The sequence below is a fragment of the Trichoderma harzianum genome, assembly GCF_003025095.1.
Source record: "Trichoderma harzianum CBS 226.95 unplaced genomic scaffold M431scaffold_22, whole genome shotgun sequence".
Classification (NCBI taxonomy): Eukaryota; Fungi; Ascomycota; class Sordariomycetes; order Hypocreales; family Hypocreaceae; genus Trichoderma; species Trichoderma harzianum.
Window position 1 is genome coordinate 39,967 of NW_020209270.1, and position 17,382 is coordinate 57,348.

General features: G+C 44.7%; 6 protein-coding genes across 6 annotated transcripts; 3 read left to right on the forward strand and 3 right to left on the reverse strand.

Moving 5' to 3' along the window:
- The first annotated feature begins 397 nt into the window (after positions 1-397).
- On the forward strand, positions 398-1,476 carry M431DRAFT_513340 (glycoside hydrolase family 16 protein). The gene is made up of 2 exons (XM_024920002.1): positions 398-607; positions 724-1,476. The coding sequence occupies exon 2, from the start codon at positions 726-728 to the stop codon at positions 1,347-1,349; it is 624 nt and encodes a 207-aa protein (XP_024768465.1). The 5' UTR covers positions 398-607; positions 724-725; the 3' UTR covers positions 1,350-1,476.
- Positions 1,477-2,509: 1,033 nt separating this feature from the next.
- On the forward strand, positions 2,510-4,031 carry M431DRAFT_99043 (glycoside hydrolase family 39 protein; the record flags this gene model as incomplete). The annotated part of the gene is made up of 4 exons (XM_024925107.1): positions 2,510-2,779; positions 2,827-3,134; positions 3,192-3,444; positions 3,498-4,031. 4 exons carry the CDS (start codon positions 2,510-2,512, stop codon positions 4,029-4,031), a joined length of 1,365 nt encoding a protein of 454 aa, XP_024768466.1.
- Positions 4,032-4,554: 523 nt separating this feature from the next.
- On the reverse strand, positions 4,555-5,985 carry M431DRAFT_127315 (hypothetical protein; the record flags this gene model as incomplete). The annotated part of the gene is made up of 4 exons (XM_024912328.1): positions 4,555-4,808; positions 4,879-5,509; positions 5,575-5,730; positions 5,798-5,985. The coding sequence occupies 4 exons, from the start codon at positions 5,983-5,985 to the stop codon at positions 4,602-4,604; spliced, it is 1,182 nt and encodes a 393-aa protein (XP_024768467.1). The 3' UTR covers positions 4,555-4,601.
- A 1,759-nt stretch (positions 5,986-7,744) lies between these two features.
- Positions 7,745-9,055, reverse strand: M431DRAFT_10484 (hypothetical protein; the record flags this gene model as incomplete). Its single annotated transcript, XM_024911558.1, has 3 exons — positions 7,745-8,100; positions 8,156-8,708; positions 8,810-9,055. The coding sequence occupies 3 exons, from the start codon at positions 9,053-9,055 to the stop codon at positions 7,745-7,747; spliced, it is 1,155 nt and encodes a 384-aa protein (XP_024768468.1).
- Positions 9,056-11,005: 1,950 nt separating this feature from the next.
- Positions 11,006-12,598, forward strand: M431DRAFT_535246 (hypothetical protein; the record flags this gene model as incomplete). Its single annotated transcript, XM_024920950.1, has 2 exons — positions 11,006-11,218; positions 11,281-12,598. 2 exons carry the CDS (start codon positions 11,006-11,008, stop codon positions 12,493-12,495), a joined length of 1,428 nt encoding a protein of 475 aa, XP_024768469.1. The 3' UTR covers positions 12,496-12,598.
- A 272-nt stretch (positions 12,599-12,870) lies between these two features.
- Positions 12,871-13,664, reverse strand: M431DRAFT_525076 (glycoside hydrolase family 11 protein; the record flags this gene model as incomplete). Its single annotated transcript, XM_024920602.1, has 2 exons — positions 13,339-13,664; positions 12,871-13,270 (listed from the first exon to the last, which is right to left on the reverse strand). The coding sequence occupies exons 1-2, from the start codon at positions 13,629-13,631 to the stop codon at positions 12,871-12,873; spliced, it is 693 nt and encodes a 230-aa protein (XP_024768470.1). The 5' UTR covers positions 13,632-13,664.
- Positions 13,665-17,382: the final 3,718 nt, after the last annotated feature.

Sequence of the window (17,382 nt, forward strand, 5' to 3'; positions counted from 1 at the left end):
GGCCAGAAATGATGGCGGTGCAAAGAAATGACTGAAAAGAGTAGGAGTACGAAGAACATTGGAGAACTAAAAGAGGATGTATAAAAAAACATTTTAGCCAGTTTATAACTGGTGGCTTCACCGCAATTTTTACCGCCAATAAGATTCTTTCCTTTGTCTCTTTTGGTCAATTTTTTCCCCAATGAGATTCTTCCCTGTACTTAATCATCCTAACAGGGCAATACGATTCGAAAGCGGAAACACCCTGCCGGCATCGAAACAATTTTCAACCAATACTCTGAGAATCAGGTTAGAATAAAATAGCCAATACGAAAATTAACGCAATCGCTAAGCTACTTATAGAAAGACTATAAAAATACGATCATGTTGCCGAAGAACGCAGCTTCAGAACCTTCTACAAGCAGCCTAGTTGTAATTATTCTTTACGAAAACGAACACAATCGTGCAAGCAAAGAGTTGAATACGCAGCTGGTGAGAAATCGTCCGACATCTCAGAGGCCCCTATTACTTCGCCTCACGATAGTTGATGTTGTCTGATATAAATAGGTAGTCTGTGTCTCTTTCGTTTACTTCTGAGATCAAGTTAACTTGGAGTGCCTCGCCTTCAGTGGGTCTTTCTCAATTTTTATATCTTCAATTTCTTTTTACAAACACATATCACAAAGTCACAAGTTTTGAACACAATGGCAAAGTTTTTGAAGGTGTTAACGCTTCTTGCTGCAGTGATGCTTCCAGCTCAGACCGGGGCTAGCTTCGTGGACAACTGCACCACGTTCGACTCAAACTTATGGTCCAAAGCCGACTGGGAGCAGGGGCTAGGTTTTGTGCAGTCTGCCAATGTGAATCCAAGCGGTGGAGGCGTGCTGAACTTTGAGATTCCTGCGGGAACTCATAATGGAGGAGAGATTAGATCCAAGGCGCAATACTCCTTCGGCCAAGTCGCTGCGAATTTCAAGGTTCCAAATCTACCTGGAATTATCTCAAGTATTTTCATGTACCAAGGAACCTCCACTAGCGACGAGATCGACATCGAAGTATATCTGAACAAAGGCAAATGGGAGATTGCGTTCACCGTTTATCGTCTGGGAGTCAAAGAATGGTCTCATCCATATTTCCCAACCTGGGACCCAAGCACCGGATACAATGACTACATGATTGACTATCAAGAGGCCGCTATCTCATTCTACATCAATGGTGCATTGGAAGCTCAATTTCATACACCAGCGCAGCAACCCATTCATCCTATGAACATTCAGCTCAACGCCTGGTATCCAAAGTGGCTGGACGGTCCCCTCGCGGCATCTACTGAATTCTTTCAAGTCAACCAAATATCTTACACGCAGTCTTGAAACAGCGTGTGAGGAAACATTGTGAATTTCCAACGTTGAAGGAATAGGGATGAATGGGGATACAGAGATCCATTCGATGTATATAGTTTGCAAACAAATTCGATCCGAGTTGTGCTCTTAATCAGCGTTCAATTTCGCGCTATCTACTTATCGAGTGAAACTTGTCGTTACTCAAACTGCCTTAATTAAACTACCTGAACCCTGTAGAAGTTAGATAGGGGGGAAATGTCATAGCTCTCAAAGATGACGACCGGAAAGGACAAGTGGGGAAGGACATTCTACTGGAAACCCAATATCAGGCGTGCGGTTCTCCGGCAGTCATCTTTATAGTTATCGCACGCATTGAACGACAGGGGATTGAGAGTATTGACAGACTATGAAGTGGAGACAAGGAATTGATATAATAAGTTGCTTTCTAATTAGCATTTGCACCTACGATACGTGGGGAAAGTGACTGATGTATCCGCCGAGGTATTTTGGTTGATTGGCCTTGACATGTCATGTCCCTGTAACTGTTTATTATTGTACTACCGAAAATAACTCGGGCGTAGCAGCACGGCCGCTAGTTGTGAAAGGAACGAATAGCAGAGAGAGATACATTCCATGAGTTGGTCAGACGCTGTCGTAAGAAATGATAGAAGTAGGAATAGCTTAGCCCTATGAACGTTCTGGCAGGCATCGGACTTATAAAATGATGCGACATTCCTAAACCAGTAATGAGCGACGGCTGATACAAAGCTATCCATGCTTCTCATCTCACAACCCCGCCTTATATCGGCCTGATAGTGTGGAGAGCTGGCTTCAATACGAGTGAAATCATAGGATTAATCCCATCCTTCCGGGCACAGCCTAAATACAAGCTGGTTATGCATGAAAATTCAAGTGCTAATGCCGGGCAGCGGCAGGCTCCACTCTCCGCGCAAAGCTCCAAGTTGCCCGTCTCACTGCTCTGTGTTGACATATATGTGACGGATCTTATGATATATCCTACGGGACATAGAACAGGCATCGGATATTCCTTACTCCACTATCTTACGACCATTCTCTAGTTATAAATCTAGCTGTTTTCCCGTAAAAAAAAGAGCTATATCGAGAAGAGGTGTGGTACGGGATACAGGTTGTGAAACCCGCAGTAAAACATTGAGAATTTTCGTGTCATCATGGTACGCCATCTTTTGCTTGTTACCTGCGCAGCAGGCTTTAGCTTTGCCTCAAGGGTTGTAAAGCGCCAATCTCAGACTGCTACTGTAAATCTGAGTCAAATGCAAGGAGCACCCCAGCACTTTGCATCTGGATTCCTCTACGGCATCCCGGATACCCCAAATCAGATTCCCGCACATTTCTACAGCGAAATCGCATTCAATTATGGAAGAGCTGGAGGCGCTCAGCTCCCGGCCAAGGGTTATATGGATGGTGTAGAGCAGTATCAGGTCTGTCAACTACTACTATAAGCCCGATTATTGTTAACGATATGTAGCCTCGTTTCGCTTCAATGTTATCCAATTATAATACTTGCCGCCAATTCGGTGCCGAGTTCATTATCCTCCTTCATGATTTATGGGGAGCTGATGGATCAGAATCTCAGTCTGACCTCTTTCCCGGAGATAATGGAGATTGGAGTACATGGGACAGCTTCCTCAACCAGGTTGTCTCTGATATGCGAGCCAATAATATGACGACTGCCATCAAGGTAGATATCTGGAATGAAGCGGATGGCGGTGGCTTCTGGCTCCGAGACCGAAGTCAGTTCATGGCCATGTACGCTAGGACGCATAATACGCTGCGGTAAGTCTAAGGTACTCAGAATCTATGATGAGTTCTCTGGAATAACCAGGAAAATAGGAGTATTCTTCCCGAGGCGCAAATATTCGGACCTACGTTTACAGGACAACCGGACCCAAATAACGTCTGGTGGACTGATTGGTTGAGCATGATTGGGTCACAAAATGTGATTCCCGATACGTATTGTTGGCATTTAATTCGTCAATCAGGAGGATCTGGTGGCGACGATATCACTTTCTCAAGGGGCGTCTTTGAGCAGTTGCTACAACAATTTGGTCTTCCAGACCGTCCAATCAACATTAATGAATACGGCGTAAGATCTTTGATTCCATCGGTATTGAGAACTGGCTGACAAACAAGACTTAGTCTCCCGAAGAGCAGGTTCCAGCCAGTTCCGCTTGGTTTATGGCCCGCTTTGAGCGCAACAACATCCACGGTCTCAGATCTGTTTGGACGGGTGGTCCATCTTTGCACGACTTCATGACCGATCTACTGGGTAGGACGGGTGACGGCGTTTACTTTCCCGCTGGTGAATGGCAAGTGTACAGATATTACGGCACAAACATGACTGGCAACCGGGTAGAAACGACTCCATCTGCTGACGGCTTCTTTGATGTATACGCGACTGCAAGCGACCGAGTGAGAATCCTCGGCTCAGCCCATACAGAAACAGGATCTTATACTATCAATGTCGATGGAATGGCCGATTTTGGCTTTAATACCCAGGGAACGGTCAACGTTCAAACGCGAGAGTTTCCATTTGCCGGCCTTCGCGGAGAGGTAGATGGGCCAATTGATCATGGCGTCACCCAGATCTCGTTTCAAAACAACCAGTTGGTCATACCGGCTACAATTGCAGTAAATACCAGTGCCTACGCCTGGGAGGTTTTCCGCATTTGAAGAAGAGTCGCTATGAAGAATTCGAGTCGTACTCATTCAATAGCAATGCAGCTAGTCTTTCATAGTTTTATGTCAATATATAATGATGTATCTTTGTGTCAAGTATGAGAAATCTCTTCTGCAGACGAACGGTGATGGATTGAGTTAGCACAAGTAATAGTGCTAGACCCAGTTAGAGAGACTCAACGTATCACTCCGGTAATGCAAGGCCAAATCGGTCTTACACCACGATAATGTCACTATGCTTTGCTAATGCGGTGTGCAGTTAGATCATGGGCTTTTAAACAAATTTGTTATTTGCTCTATTAACATCTATGCAGCCAGCGTCGCGCTGATACATGCAGTGATACCTTAGCCCATGCTTACCTCGAAGAGCGACACATTATGGCTTAGACTAACAAAAACTTAGATTTAAGTGTGTCCGCAAACAATAAAGTTGGCCAATAAGTGCCAAGGAAAATAACAGATGAGGCAATTGGGATACATTACTTGATTGATCTTGTTTACACTAAACACAAGTTTTGTGGCCTTCAAGCTCATGATAGTCGCCCTTACAGGCGCCAATTATCCTTATAGCCCATTCTTAGACAAGAAACTAAATATCACCTGGTAACCTGCTGTCGCATTGAGAGACAGTTCAACGACGTGTCCGGTATTAGGCTGGAGGTAGACGTCAAGGTCCTTGACATTGGGGTACAAGCCGTGAAGCAGATTCAGATCAAAAGTGCCTGCGCATTGACCTTCGCAAAAGGCGAAATCATTTTCACCAACAAAGAACTGTATTTATGGGTTAGCCAGAAGGGTAACACTTCGAGCACGTTTGAGATAATTCATGGGTAAGGCTTACCTGAAGAGGTCCAGTAAGATCGGCTACCACATCTCCGACCCCAGTTCCCAGTGTCAAGACTTCTCCAACTCCTAGACTTGACTGGATTTCTTCGTTCCAATAGGTTAACACATTAGGGTCCAAAGTTTCCTTCTTGAAACTATCGGCTTGGAAAGCAGTAATACTACCAAACGCCAAGTAGCCGCTCGTGCGATTTTCGAATAGCGCAGGGTTATGCTCAGGAGCATATGACAGATCAGCGATTTCGACCTTCAGGCCAGCAAACTCATTGTCGATCAAGAAACCAGTGAGGATGGCGCCAGCACTAAGGGAGCCGTATCGTGCAAGAAACCAGTTGGTGACAATTGATCCATAAGAATGACCCACGTGCACGACCTGTTGGGCTGTATAATCTGTTATGCTACTGCTTCCTCCAGTCTTCTCAGAGGCTGTAACAATTGTGCCATTCAGAGCGCGCTCTGTCAAAGCACGAAGGACCTCTCCTTGAAGAGGAACTTGGAGATAATCATATGCATCTGGAAGAGATGACAGACCGGCACCAAGACGGTCGTACGCCAAGACAGCGTAGCCTTGATCTAACGCAGCTTTCACAAACGAAAGGTCATCCCGTCTATAAGTGGGATCGAACAAACTATATCCAGCCCGTGAGTCATGATACGCACTCATTAGATGAAGACATTATGCAACACGACTTACTCCTTTGTGAAACCAACGCCATGAGACGCAATTAGGAGAGTATTCTTGCCATTCCGCGGAGTTGACGGAATGCAAAAGTGACCGCTTATTTCGAAGTCTCCACCAACCGCGATATCGCCGCCGGAAATTTCGGCGATAGTCAGAGCATCCCACCGACTGCAGATATCACAAATGAAGTTAGCCAACTTAGTTCAGCAGAGCCATCGGTCAAGGTATCTCATACTCTCTACTTAGAGTAAACTCGACTGCATCGACACTGCTATCAACCTTCACGGTGTTGAATTTTGTGTTGTTGGCATGCGCAGTAACAGGAATTAAGAGTTCAACACAGTTGGAGGCGGAAGCCAGAGCCGAGCTACATGCGGCGATGAGAGCCAAAGGCCCAAGAGACTTAGAAGCAGAGGGCACCATTGTGTATAGTTCCTACCGATAGGATTAGATTTAGAATGGTAGGTAGAATGGGCTCGAGCAGCGGAACAGCTGCGATGTTTTTATACCTTTTCTAACCCCCCCCATGACAAACAGTTGATGGCACATGTGATAATCAACTCAGAATATTTTGTAATCCAATACATCATGCCGCCTTTTCAAAATCGTGATATTGAGCCACATTGTAAGCACATTTACATCTCGCTTTGCCTATTGCAGTACGCATTTCGACCAGGTGAGTATACAAGTGCTTACGTGCTGAGGGTAGATGCGGTAACTGCAAGGATTATAAGGTGCTTTAACATCAACCCGTATCGCTGGCAGGGATCTATTAAAACGGAGATGCTTCCGTCATGTCATTTCTTGAAGCTATGAATTCTGCCTGATGTGTTGTACCCTAGTAAACCGCGGGCTTCGCAGCCGGCACACCCGCCATAGCTACAAGAATGATTTCGCCACTTTAATAATATGAAGCGGGCGTTGATGTTTAAATCGCGCAAATATTGACTTATTAAGATGTTATGGGGAATAATATTGACAACAATTGACCGTATTCAGCCACCAAGGAGTAGAAAACGAGAGATTCACAAACCAGGCTTCTTCTAAACTTGAATCGCAAAGCATGCATATGTGTATCACAAGGATCATCTATTGCCGTTAATGCAAAATTTTTGTCTTTAAAATACAGCAATTCAATATGCTACAAAAAATTGTTTAAGGAAGGTTGCCACAATCCGATCGATAAATGACCGACTAGAATCGGACCTTACATGTAGGTTAGATCCGATCGGCTCCACCCGATCAAACCCAACTATAAAGATATGAGCAATCACAGAAGCAGTAAAGTATGATAGATCGACTTTTACACAAAAAATGGCTCCTGGTAAACATGAGACACAAGAAGGTCAAAGCAAATTGCGTTTGATGCAATGATATCTGAGGGGTTTAGTGCAATGGTGATATAACACTAGATGCTGCTCCGATTGTAGATGAACCAATGTCTATCCATTGGATAAAATAATGCTAACCAAAGCTGTTAAGTCTATAGGCATTAGGCATGATTATTAATACCTATAGATCAATTTTTCTGTCTGCATCGCCATGACCACGTCGGTGAAGTCTCCAACGCTTGGATTGTTCTAAGTATACGGATTAGATGAGTAATAAAATCCCTCAGTTTCTACTCATATGTCCATGACATTTTTATTACAATCTTTCATGAACGCCTTTTGGGTTTCTCTTCTATTCTGGCCGAGATGCCTAGGCAGTGGGAGTTGGAGCTGTAGTTGATCCAGACTAGCTTCGAATTCTCGGCAGGTTTACCGCTTCTCCGCCCAGCTCCAGGGGATCAGTACATAGCAAAGTATAAAGGTATATAACTTTATACATGGTGGAATTCTTCGTTAGATATAATTCATGGATACTTCGAAGCCACAGGTGACTGGAATCCTTTACAGGCATGATGCACAAAAGCTGTGGCTATTAATATTCTTACAGTCAAGGCAGTTCAGAGCCTCCATTTGAAGTCAAGTCCATGCGCAAAAAATAGATATGACAAAAGAAGGTAAAAGCTTTTTAATTTGTGTGAACCAAACATAGTTGGCCACTGGTATCTATCGAATTACATTAATTTATATGCAGTCCAGCCGCCTTGTATGCAACGGCATCGCAGTAGTTCCTGTCTATCTCCTCACCTTCCTTCTCTCTTTCTCTCTCTCGGAAACATGACGTATGCCCTCTTTCACTGGGTAAAAGAATGCTTGTCATTATCACTAAGACTCTCAGTCTCAATGTATATTGTGTGCTCTTGAATAATATTTCTGGAACTGGAGTTTTCGTCTTCCAACCTTTTCCATTTCCCACCAACAACCGTTGTTTTTCCACTAGCAGTCAGGTTGTCCAGCTGCGTTGAAGGATTGCGGTTGTGACTTCGACCGGTGCCAGACTCGGCGGCGTACCCGTTGCTTTTGTTACCCGAGCGGTTTTTGGATGAGTCGATATATTTGCGTACAAGAATACGAAGCGCTGGAAGGCAAGCGGCGATAAGGGCGATACCACTTTCAAGGAGGCACCAAAGAGTGATATAACCGCTCCAATCTATGAAATATCGTTAGATTAGTGAATACAACTGGAATAAAACAATTCAACTCACACAACCGATCCTCCGTAGCAAGGTAGTATTTTAGATACGGTGCTCGGACAATGGTTGCTGTGCTAGCAAGAGCGCCGAGTCCGAGGACAAGCATCACAATCATCTTTTGACGAGATGACATCTGGAGATTGCGGACAATAAAATAAGGCAAGATCGCACAGGTCCAATCTGTCACAATTCCCACCGCTGTCCAAGCGTAACCAATGCGAACAACAATCATGAAATCGCCACAGGTACCCAAAAGCGGGTTCCAATACGCTGGCACCGGATGGCAGTAGAGAAGAGTAGCGAGAATTCCGATAATGGACATGATGCTTGCTACAAAAAGCATTGCATAGAGTCCCCAGCGATGCCATTTATTAGTGGTGATGCGGTTTAACGTGAACACAACCGAGGCCTTGATGAAAGGCATGGAGAACCCGTATAGCACATTCGAGTACATAGCGTATTCAGCACATCGTATCATCAGTAGCATATTCAGTTTCGAGTCATGCGAGCCCAGTCCATAGTAGCATGCCTCGATAGCAAATATCGCACTGGATAAGAAGGATCCCTATTCGGACACAACAGATTGATTTGGGTAAGTAATTGATTGACTTAAAGAGGAGGTAGAGTGAGATGCGTCATATCAAGGGGTCTCGAAGCAATACTTACATATCCTAGAGTAATGAATGTATCTTCCCAACCCCAAGTTCCTGCAGATTTTCCCATCCACGCGCGAACATATATCCTAAGAGCAACGACAACGGTAGACAAAACTGTGAATATTAGAATACTAATCACGAGGGTTAGTGCTAGACCTGTCGGTGCAATTGGAGGCTGCGCATATGCTTGCTGGGAAAGCAACAGTCCCTGCTGCAAAGGCGTAAGAGAAGCCGTAGGTGTTGCCTGAGGAGCCATAGTGACCGTCAACTTGAGTAAAGACACCAGCAACAAACTTGTTGCTGCTGTCAGCTCCTATTTACCATTCATCAAGGCGAAGGACCAAAGAAGGGCTGAGAATGGATATGCCAGGACATGTGTATACTTAAATTAAACAACATGCAGTGGCGGCCGCACATCTTCTTACCCCTGGGGGCAGTTACAATTGCCTGAAAATAGACGTTGGCAGGGTGCTGCTTCATGCAGTTAGGTCGTATTACAGAAGGATTGGAGCGGGCGATCTTCTACATGTACGTCGTATTTAGAAACTTCGCTACGATGACAAAAGTGCAGGCCACTGATCTCATTCATACGCAGATAATCCGGCTCTGCATTGTGTAGTTCGTCGGAAAGGTCTCACACAACTCTGTAGAGTACTTCTACGACCATTAAATAGTTGGTCAAAGGAAGATGCAGCCATTTGGGATTCATAATTATTTGTCTACCATGTCAGTAGGAGCAGATTTTCACGTCCAGACGCGGGCTATATGCTCCGTACCATAACCCTAGACACTTCATTGTATGTACGACGGCATTTTCACTAAGATTCCCCATGCTACAACCTGTGCATGGGTTCGATCCTAGTCCGGAATTAAGATGCACAGGGGACGGCTTGTTTCGCAATGATTCTCCTAAACTCCTATCGACCGGTAACACCTCTGGTCCAGCTTCTGAGGCAGATCGACTTTGCTATTACAATGTGTGTCTCAATCAATGCAAACAGACAACGCGTGAGAACGCTTCGATTTATACTGGAGTTTGACAGATTCAATGGAATTAAGTCGGATTCGTATCGGGATTAATAAGCCGGAATCAAATTTGAGTCTAGTACCAAACATCTTTGTCGAAGAGAATTTTCAGCTGCTGTTATACCGCATTCGTAATAGTTGTTGGTCTATCATATGTTACTCGTCTCATTTGTTATTATGGCAAGTTCAATTATCTCAGACTGGCCCTATGTCAGGCTTTACACCGACTTTTTTTTTTCTGCTTCACTCGTTTGCGCCGCTGTTTAAAACAGTCTACCTCTTAACTCTCAAAAAAATTACAGTTCTCTCACTTTCATTATTACAGTTTCCTCACTTTCACCATTACAGTTACCTCACTTCCACTTATAGAGCAACACTGGGTTACCAGAAACTGTAAGCATACTGAAACATCCGTGCAGCTTGGCCAACGGAACTCCGACTGCCTCAGGGGCTTTTTTACCAGGAACACCATTGCCTAACTGCATTCAATCATTTTTTGGTCAGCAAACCAGGAGTACGAGTATGCTATCCTGGCTCTCGGTACTCCATCCGCAGGATGATTTTATATGAGTAATCTGGCCTGTTTGAGCCATGCTTACCCCCCGCCTAGGCGGAATGCGGAGTAACGCGGGCACGTCTTGACATTAATATGTCACAGATATCCTGGCGGTCTTCTTGAGTGTAGTAGAACGCTCATCTCAATTCTGGAACTAACTGTTTACTGCCGAGATCGTCTGATAAGTCGGCAGTCCTGCTTCCTCCGTACTTTCGTCGTGAACTTCCATGGGACCCTTGTAGCTGATCTATCATTAAGTCTAAACCTTTCCCAGTCTGATGCGACTTAGATGGTTGTTCCGCATTCCCCGTTGTTGGTTCTATGCCCAACAGGAAATTAGTAAATGCTACTCTACACGAAGACTGATGGCAAAAGTATTTCCCGTATTCGGGTACGATGCATGCATGATATTGAAAGGGGAAACCAAGTCCGGTATAGGTGTTGGTCGGCGTCCCCCGTTGAAGTGGTGTGAACGAGGTCTTATTGGAGCAGTTCATCATTGGAACCGACCTCTGCTTCTAAGCTATCTCTTTGTTGTAGAAGTTATCTGATAGCTTTGAGTGTAGATGCTTTCACTGAACGCGGAAGCAGCCCTCAAAGTTCAACCGTGTAAACTCAGTCAAAATGTTCGGCAGGTCGGTTGCACCAAGCAAAATTCCTACGGATATCGTTATTCCTTTTCGTTTCTTTGATGACACGCCGTTATGGAAGGCCTTCATATTGTATTCCATGTTTGTTTTCGACGACGTGCTAGATGCCGAAAATCTTCGAGACAGTCTAGAGAAGCTAGCAAGGCATGATGGCTGGAATAAACTCGGGGCTCGCCTGCGTAAAGATGTAAGCTGGAGCAATCAGGCTCAGGTTATCGCATAGGAGGGAAATGCTGATGTCATAGGCAGAACCAAGGCAACCTTGAGTATCATGTGCCGACCGAATTTACTGAAGAGCGCCGACCTCTTACATATTCTCATATCACGCACGACATGAGCGCTTCGGATCATCCGATTGCTTCGAAGATACCGAATCCGAGCTCAAGTCCCGCAGTCGTATGCGATCCTGACGACTTTCGCGAATTGTTCCGTCCAGAAGGCGGCCCAATTAGCCTCGAAGATTACCTGAACCGAGATATCCCTCAATTGGGCTTGCATATTGTTTCCTTTACGGATAAAACTCTTGTTGTTATATATTGGCCACATACTCTAATGGATGCTTTGGGCAAGAAAGCTTTGATGAACGCATGGATATTGATGCTTCAAGGTCGAGGTGACGAAATTATCCCTCCACAGGGCGGCGATGGCGATCCGTTAGCAGACTTGGGTAAAAGTCCGACGGAGGCTCACAAGTTGGCAAATCAGCGCCTGTCAATGTTCGGATTGGCGCACTACGGAATGAATAATGTTCTCGATCTATTTCGTACCCAAGAGCATCGAATGGTTTGTGTCCCAGGCTCCTTCGTCGAAAGCCTGCGCAATGAGGCGATCGGTGAACTTACGGCCAACGGTACAGAAGATCCTTTCCTTAGCGAAGGCGATGTTCTTTGTGCTTGGTGGACAAGGCTCGCCGTCTCCCATCTACCTCATGCTACCCAGAAGACGGTTGTTCTGAACAATGCGTACTCTCTGCGAAAATCTCTCGAAACGGATTTGCTCCCTAAAGGTGCTCCGTACGTGTCAAATGCAATTGGCTTCATTAACGTGTTACTGCCGGTGCAGTACATATTTGAGAAGCCGCTCAGCTACATTGCAGCTGCTACTCGTAATGCCATTAAAGAGCTCGGCTCGCGTTCTCAGGTAGAGGCGTTTTCTGCTCTATGGCGAGAATCCAGCGGCAAAATCCCACCTTTCTTCGGCGACGGCAGCATGCATATGATTACGTACTCGAACTGGAGTAAAGCAAAGCTTTTTGAAACCGATTTCTCTGCGGCGGTTATAAAGTCATGTCAAGAAGGTGGGAGATCTGGACTACCGACATATATACAGAACAACCAATTCGGCTTAGTCCTGCCGAATGGTTTCCCCATCATTGGTAAAGATAATGATGGAAACTTCTGGCTTTCTGGGTATATGAATAAGGGACTCTGGGGTCGGATAGAAGAGCAGCTTGCAAAAGCTTAGGGCGTGTAGCGAGTTGGTGGAGCTTTTGCGACTTATAAGTTAATGGAGTTAATCAGGTTACAGACCTTTGTAATAGTGTACAAATGCATACAGCGAGCGTGAGCTTTCAACATTGATGAAATACAAGCTCAAATGGAACTATAGTGGTTATATAATTTGTGATTTGCTACCTTAGTATGCATTTCGTTATGAAGAATTTGGCACCCCAATAGCGCTACCGTGTGACTTGTGACTACATTTTGCATGACAGAAATGCTCCACTTCGGAATGCCCATCTCACAGATATTTCTTATATCGCGATCAAAATTTTCTTAATTTCCTGATTGGTACATATTTAGCTATCAAGATGACATAGCACGACCCTATCGCCAAGATTTAGTTGCTGACGCTCAGCGAAGCAGAGCCACTGCCACCCCAGCCTTCAACAGCAACGACTTGGTAGTTCATAGCTCCGAGATTCATTCCATGCGAAGCCCAGGCGTTGAAATGGTTCTGAACGGTGACAGTACCGCTGGTTCTGGGAGAGTTTCGCACTGAGATATACTGATTAAAGGTCGCTGTGCCCTGGATGGAAGGCTCATTAACCCGAGTATTCTCATAGATGGTGTAAGTTGCTCCATCGCTAGTGACAGTTCCCTTCACGGTGCCCTGAGCAGGATAGTCGTGGTTATCCTCCATAATATAATACTCAACCAGCGGGTTGGTGCTCCAGCCATAGACGGAAAGCAGACCAGTTCCGCTGTTGACGCCGAAGGAACCACTGAAGTTGATGGGCCTACGATTCTCTTTTTGTTAGCGAACAAATTATTCGGAATAATGCAATTAAAGAGCTGTGTTTCTTACGAAGAAGATCCAGTAGTCCAGCCAACTCCGACAACAAAGTCATCTTGGGTGTTCCAGTTGACAGAGAACCCACTCCCAGAGGGAGAATAGTTGACTGTTCCGCCGGTCTGGTAATTTTGATCGTAGTTGATGCTGGCACGACGGCGAATGTCATTGTGTGACCCAAGAACAAAATCATGGGCACCGCGCTCAATAATGTCTACACTGCTTTCAGAAGGACCGAGACCAGTAGGTATCGCCAAGGAACCAGCAATGCTGGTGATGGCAATTAAGAGACTGCTGGAGCCAATCATGTTGATCTTTGTGGAAGTGTTCGTGCTTAGAGAAGATGTTGTGCTGGTGGTAAGCTCATACTTTCAACGGCAGGCTCCATCCACGACTTTATATGCAATTTCTCCTAGCTGAAATCACTTTTTCATCTCATACAAGACTCAAGTTACGATCACCTTGACAGAAAGTAAACATCATCAAGTGAGGTTGAAAACACACATCGCATGGTCGTATCCTCGGAGCTTGGCATTTTGCCTAAAACATACCCTTCAGGTACCGGGTCAAACGGCATCAAAGTGCCGTAAAGAAGGACCGCTGAGAAGACATATACCAATTAATCGTCAATTTTTCAGCTTCAAATCTGAATTGGGTTCCAAATCCGGCTCTTCGGGCCTCACGCGGCTTCTTCCCCAGATCTGGGGTGCGTCCGGTTAAAGCTGTTGCATTTAGCCTGCCAATCACATCAACATGCTTTTCTACGAGTTTGCGGAGGATGTGGCATTCCGGTGGATCGCACGGCAGCTCTACTGGGATTTGGCATTGAGGAGCTGCGTTTCAGAAGCAAATACACATCAGCAGTCAAACATCATTGGCAAACAATGAGTGGTCACATGAAAAGAACTGGTGCCTTCCATATCTGTTAGAGGCTACGTTAACCCCCAATTATTAGCAGCTGATATTTATTGTTTTGAGCTTCCTCATTTGGATCAAGCGTCTTAGATCTACATAAGGGCTTCATCACTTAGGGCTAATTAACTAAGTACATAACTACAGAGACATTCAACGAGACATGCCGTTAGGCCGCAACTCAGTTTATTTCTGAGTCTTTAAGTACGATATACACGGCTGATAAGGCCATACCACTAGGTATCGTAATAATGTAACAACGATGTCAGGTATAAAAGCTTCGGCCCCATCTGCCTCATAATAGCAAACGAGATTGCCACCCCTCACAGCAGCCCTCTCAGAGTGTAATATGGGTTCGCAACATTCATCGTAGGCATATATGCGACTCATAATGTGTACTTACAGCCGTCGATGGCGTGATGAAAATATTGATATGCTCTAGTTTTACTCCACCTCATACCTTTCTTCCACCAGCCTCACTTACTCCATCTGCTCATTATCCGGCCGAGACTAGTATAACGCGTAATCAGGCGATTTATTATTAACATTTTATATAAAAATTAATGGATCCATTAACCCGAGGGCTAAAGGGCGAGCGTATGGAAATGTCGCTGGTTGATAGAGGAACAGGAAAAGATCGGCTACATGGTGGCTGGATAAGAGGGAGAGATGGCGTCAGCTCCATTTGGCACCGGAAAAATCTATCTGAAAACTGAAAGTCTCATGATACAGGCATTCAATAACTGTAACTATGTGTCTTAGCCTTTCGATAAAGTGTGGATATCGTTGGGCAGCGGCAGATGGGCCGTTCCGTGAAACCTGACAAGTGCGCAAAAAACGGCATGGATCTGCCGCCCCCATCAAGCATTAATCTGCCACAACAAGGGATTACTAAAACGAAGCCTTGAAATAGGCATGATCTCAACCGAAAAAAAACCAATTCAGCCTAAATACTGAAGCCATTTGTTTATCAAGTCATTCGAGGGCCGAGTTCGTCTACCAAGAATGTATGACAAACTCAAATGGTATATCCACGCGCCGAAGAGGATTTTTTCGCTATATGAAGAGGAATATCTCATGAAGGCTCTACTTCATCTTCCTTCCTACATATTAGTATCGATTCGTGCACAGATTACGAGATTTCCCCCCCCTTTAGCATGAAACATATCGACATTTAAGTTGTTACTACTTGGCAGTTTTCAGCATTGATACATAGATGCCATCACTCTATGACATGGCGTTATGCTTCAGATAGCCATGTCATTTTTTGGTCTCCTTCCGGTTCCCATTCTCCTTTCCATATACTAAGATATTCATCTCGTGATCTAGAGTGTCAGGCAGCTTTCAATTGACCCTCTTGAATCGGCCAGCTGCGAATCGTTAGATACATACAATAAAGCTCGCACGGAGTTTTCCAGTGGAGAAAACCTCTTCCGGGAACACTTCAAGGCAACTCCTGATTGCGATGGTCTACTGAGGACGAGAGTATCGATTTATGCCCATCCTGTATACTTACATTGTGTCCTCTTTGGAGTTATTTATGGCTCGATATGAACTTCAGATTGGGTTTAAGCATATGTCTTGATAATAACGCTCATGAACCCCAAGCACGCTGGCAGCAGAGAGAGTTTTGGAAAGAAATATTACGGTAGAAGAAAGAAGGAAAAGGTTAAGTCTATGATTCATGTCTCTAAAAGTTTGAGAGAGAGTTGGAGAAGGAGTTTGGTGCCAGCCAATCAGTAGCTGCTAGACAGTATGACATATATGGAGAGCTATTTTGTATGACTCTTCTCTCCTTGGTAATTCAATAAAATGCTTAGCAAGTGATATAGCCATAGAACGTGCGTAGTTTGTATGTAGCACAACCTTGGCTATTTTTATGTTTAAAGGTAGCCTTGAAGACACAAGGTCAGTGCGTGTGATATGCCCATCTTAGCACCGACTTATTGGTGATGAGATGACCCACTCTTTATTGCACCCAACTACAGGACATTTTCGGTCTTTTCGTCAGTTTAGGCCCATTTATGAGGTTTCATTTGCGACCATCAGATCCGTTTTGTGATATGAGGTTGGGTTTTTAGAGATGGTTATCATGGTTGCTTACATGGGTAACGGCCGTAAATGATTGTGTAACTTATGAGGTGTGTAGTCATCTCAGCTAATACGCCAAGAAATTGATACGCATGACGATCGTTCTACGGTGCTTTAGTGCCGATTCTTCCCAAACTTACGACCAGATGGAAAGGCTGTGGAGATCGCTTGGCTGTTCGTTGGCGTATCCAATGAGGTTCCTCTTCATTACACCGCTAGGGATAGAAGGTACACAATTCATTACGCCCATTATATTAGCCGAAGTAAGCTCCGCTATTGATATATAACCTTATATTTAACCTTGGCGCCCGTGGGATGAATGATCACTTTTCGAGGAAAGTTCTTCCCGGAGATCTCGTGTTGTATTCCAATCGGAACACTCCATGAAAAGCAATAGGTCAGCCGCATGGACATATTGATCATATATTAAGTGAGGGGTAGTTGAAATGAACCGGATCCAAATGCAAGCTGTCTTTCAAACTTTCATTAAATGAATGCAGTGGAACATCTTGGCCCCTGGAAAAATATAACACATATGCTGAACTCAAAGACTCTGGCACTCTATCCACATTTCATCTTCGGGGGTTTTTTAAATTGATTCAACATTCTCTTAAGTCTCCGAAATTCTCAATGTCGTTTCTACATTTCAAGAAGACTCCTCATGTCCGTTTAGACGGGCTGCGGTATCCGCTACTTGTGGGAGCATAGGCAACAACGTGTTACAATCTGTGTGTTTCTCGGCATAGTCTCTCTGCCGCGGTATTTACATTACTTGGGTCGAGAATGTTCAGTAACTATAACCATGACCACGAACAGGCAGGTTTCGATAAAGCAAAACCGGGGCTAATATGATCTACCTCGAGCCACCTATTGCAATGGCCAATGGAGACTTCTACGGTTCAAGGTTTCCCTCGAACATCCCTACTTTAAAACTCAAATGCTAGGAAGAAAATATGCATGGAGACGGCCAGTTATATCATCACCGTCGATATTCAGAAGATATAACCACTCGAGGTGAGTAAGAAGTGCGTAGATGCCACCAATACCAGCCGCATC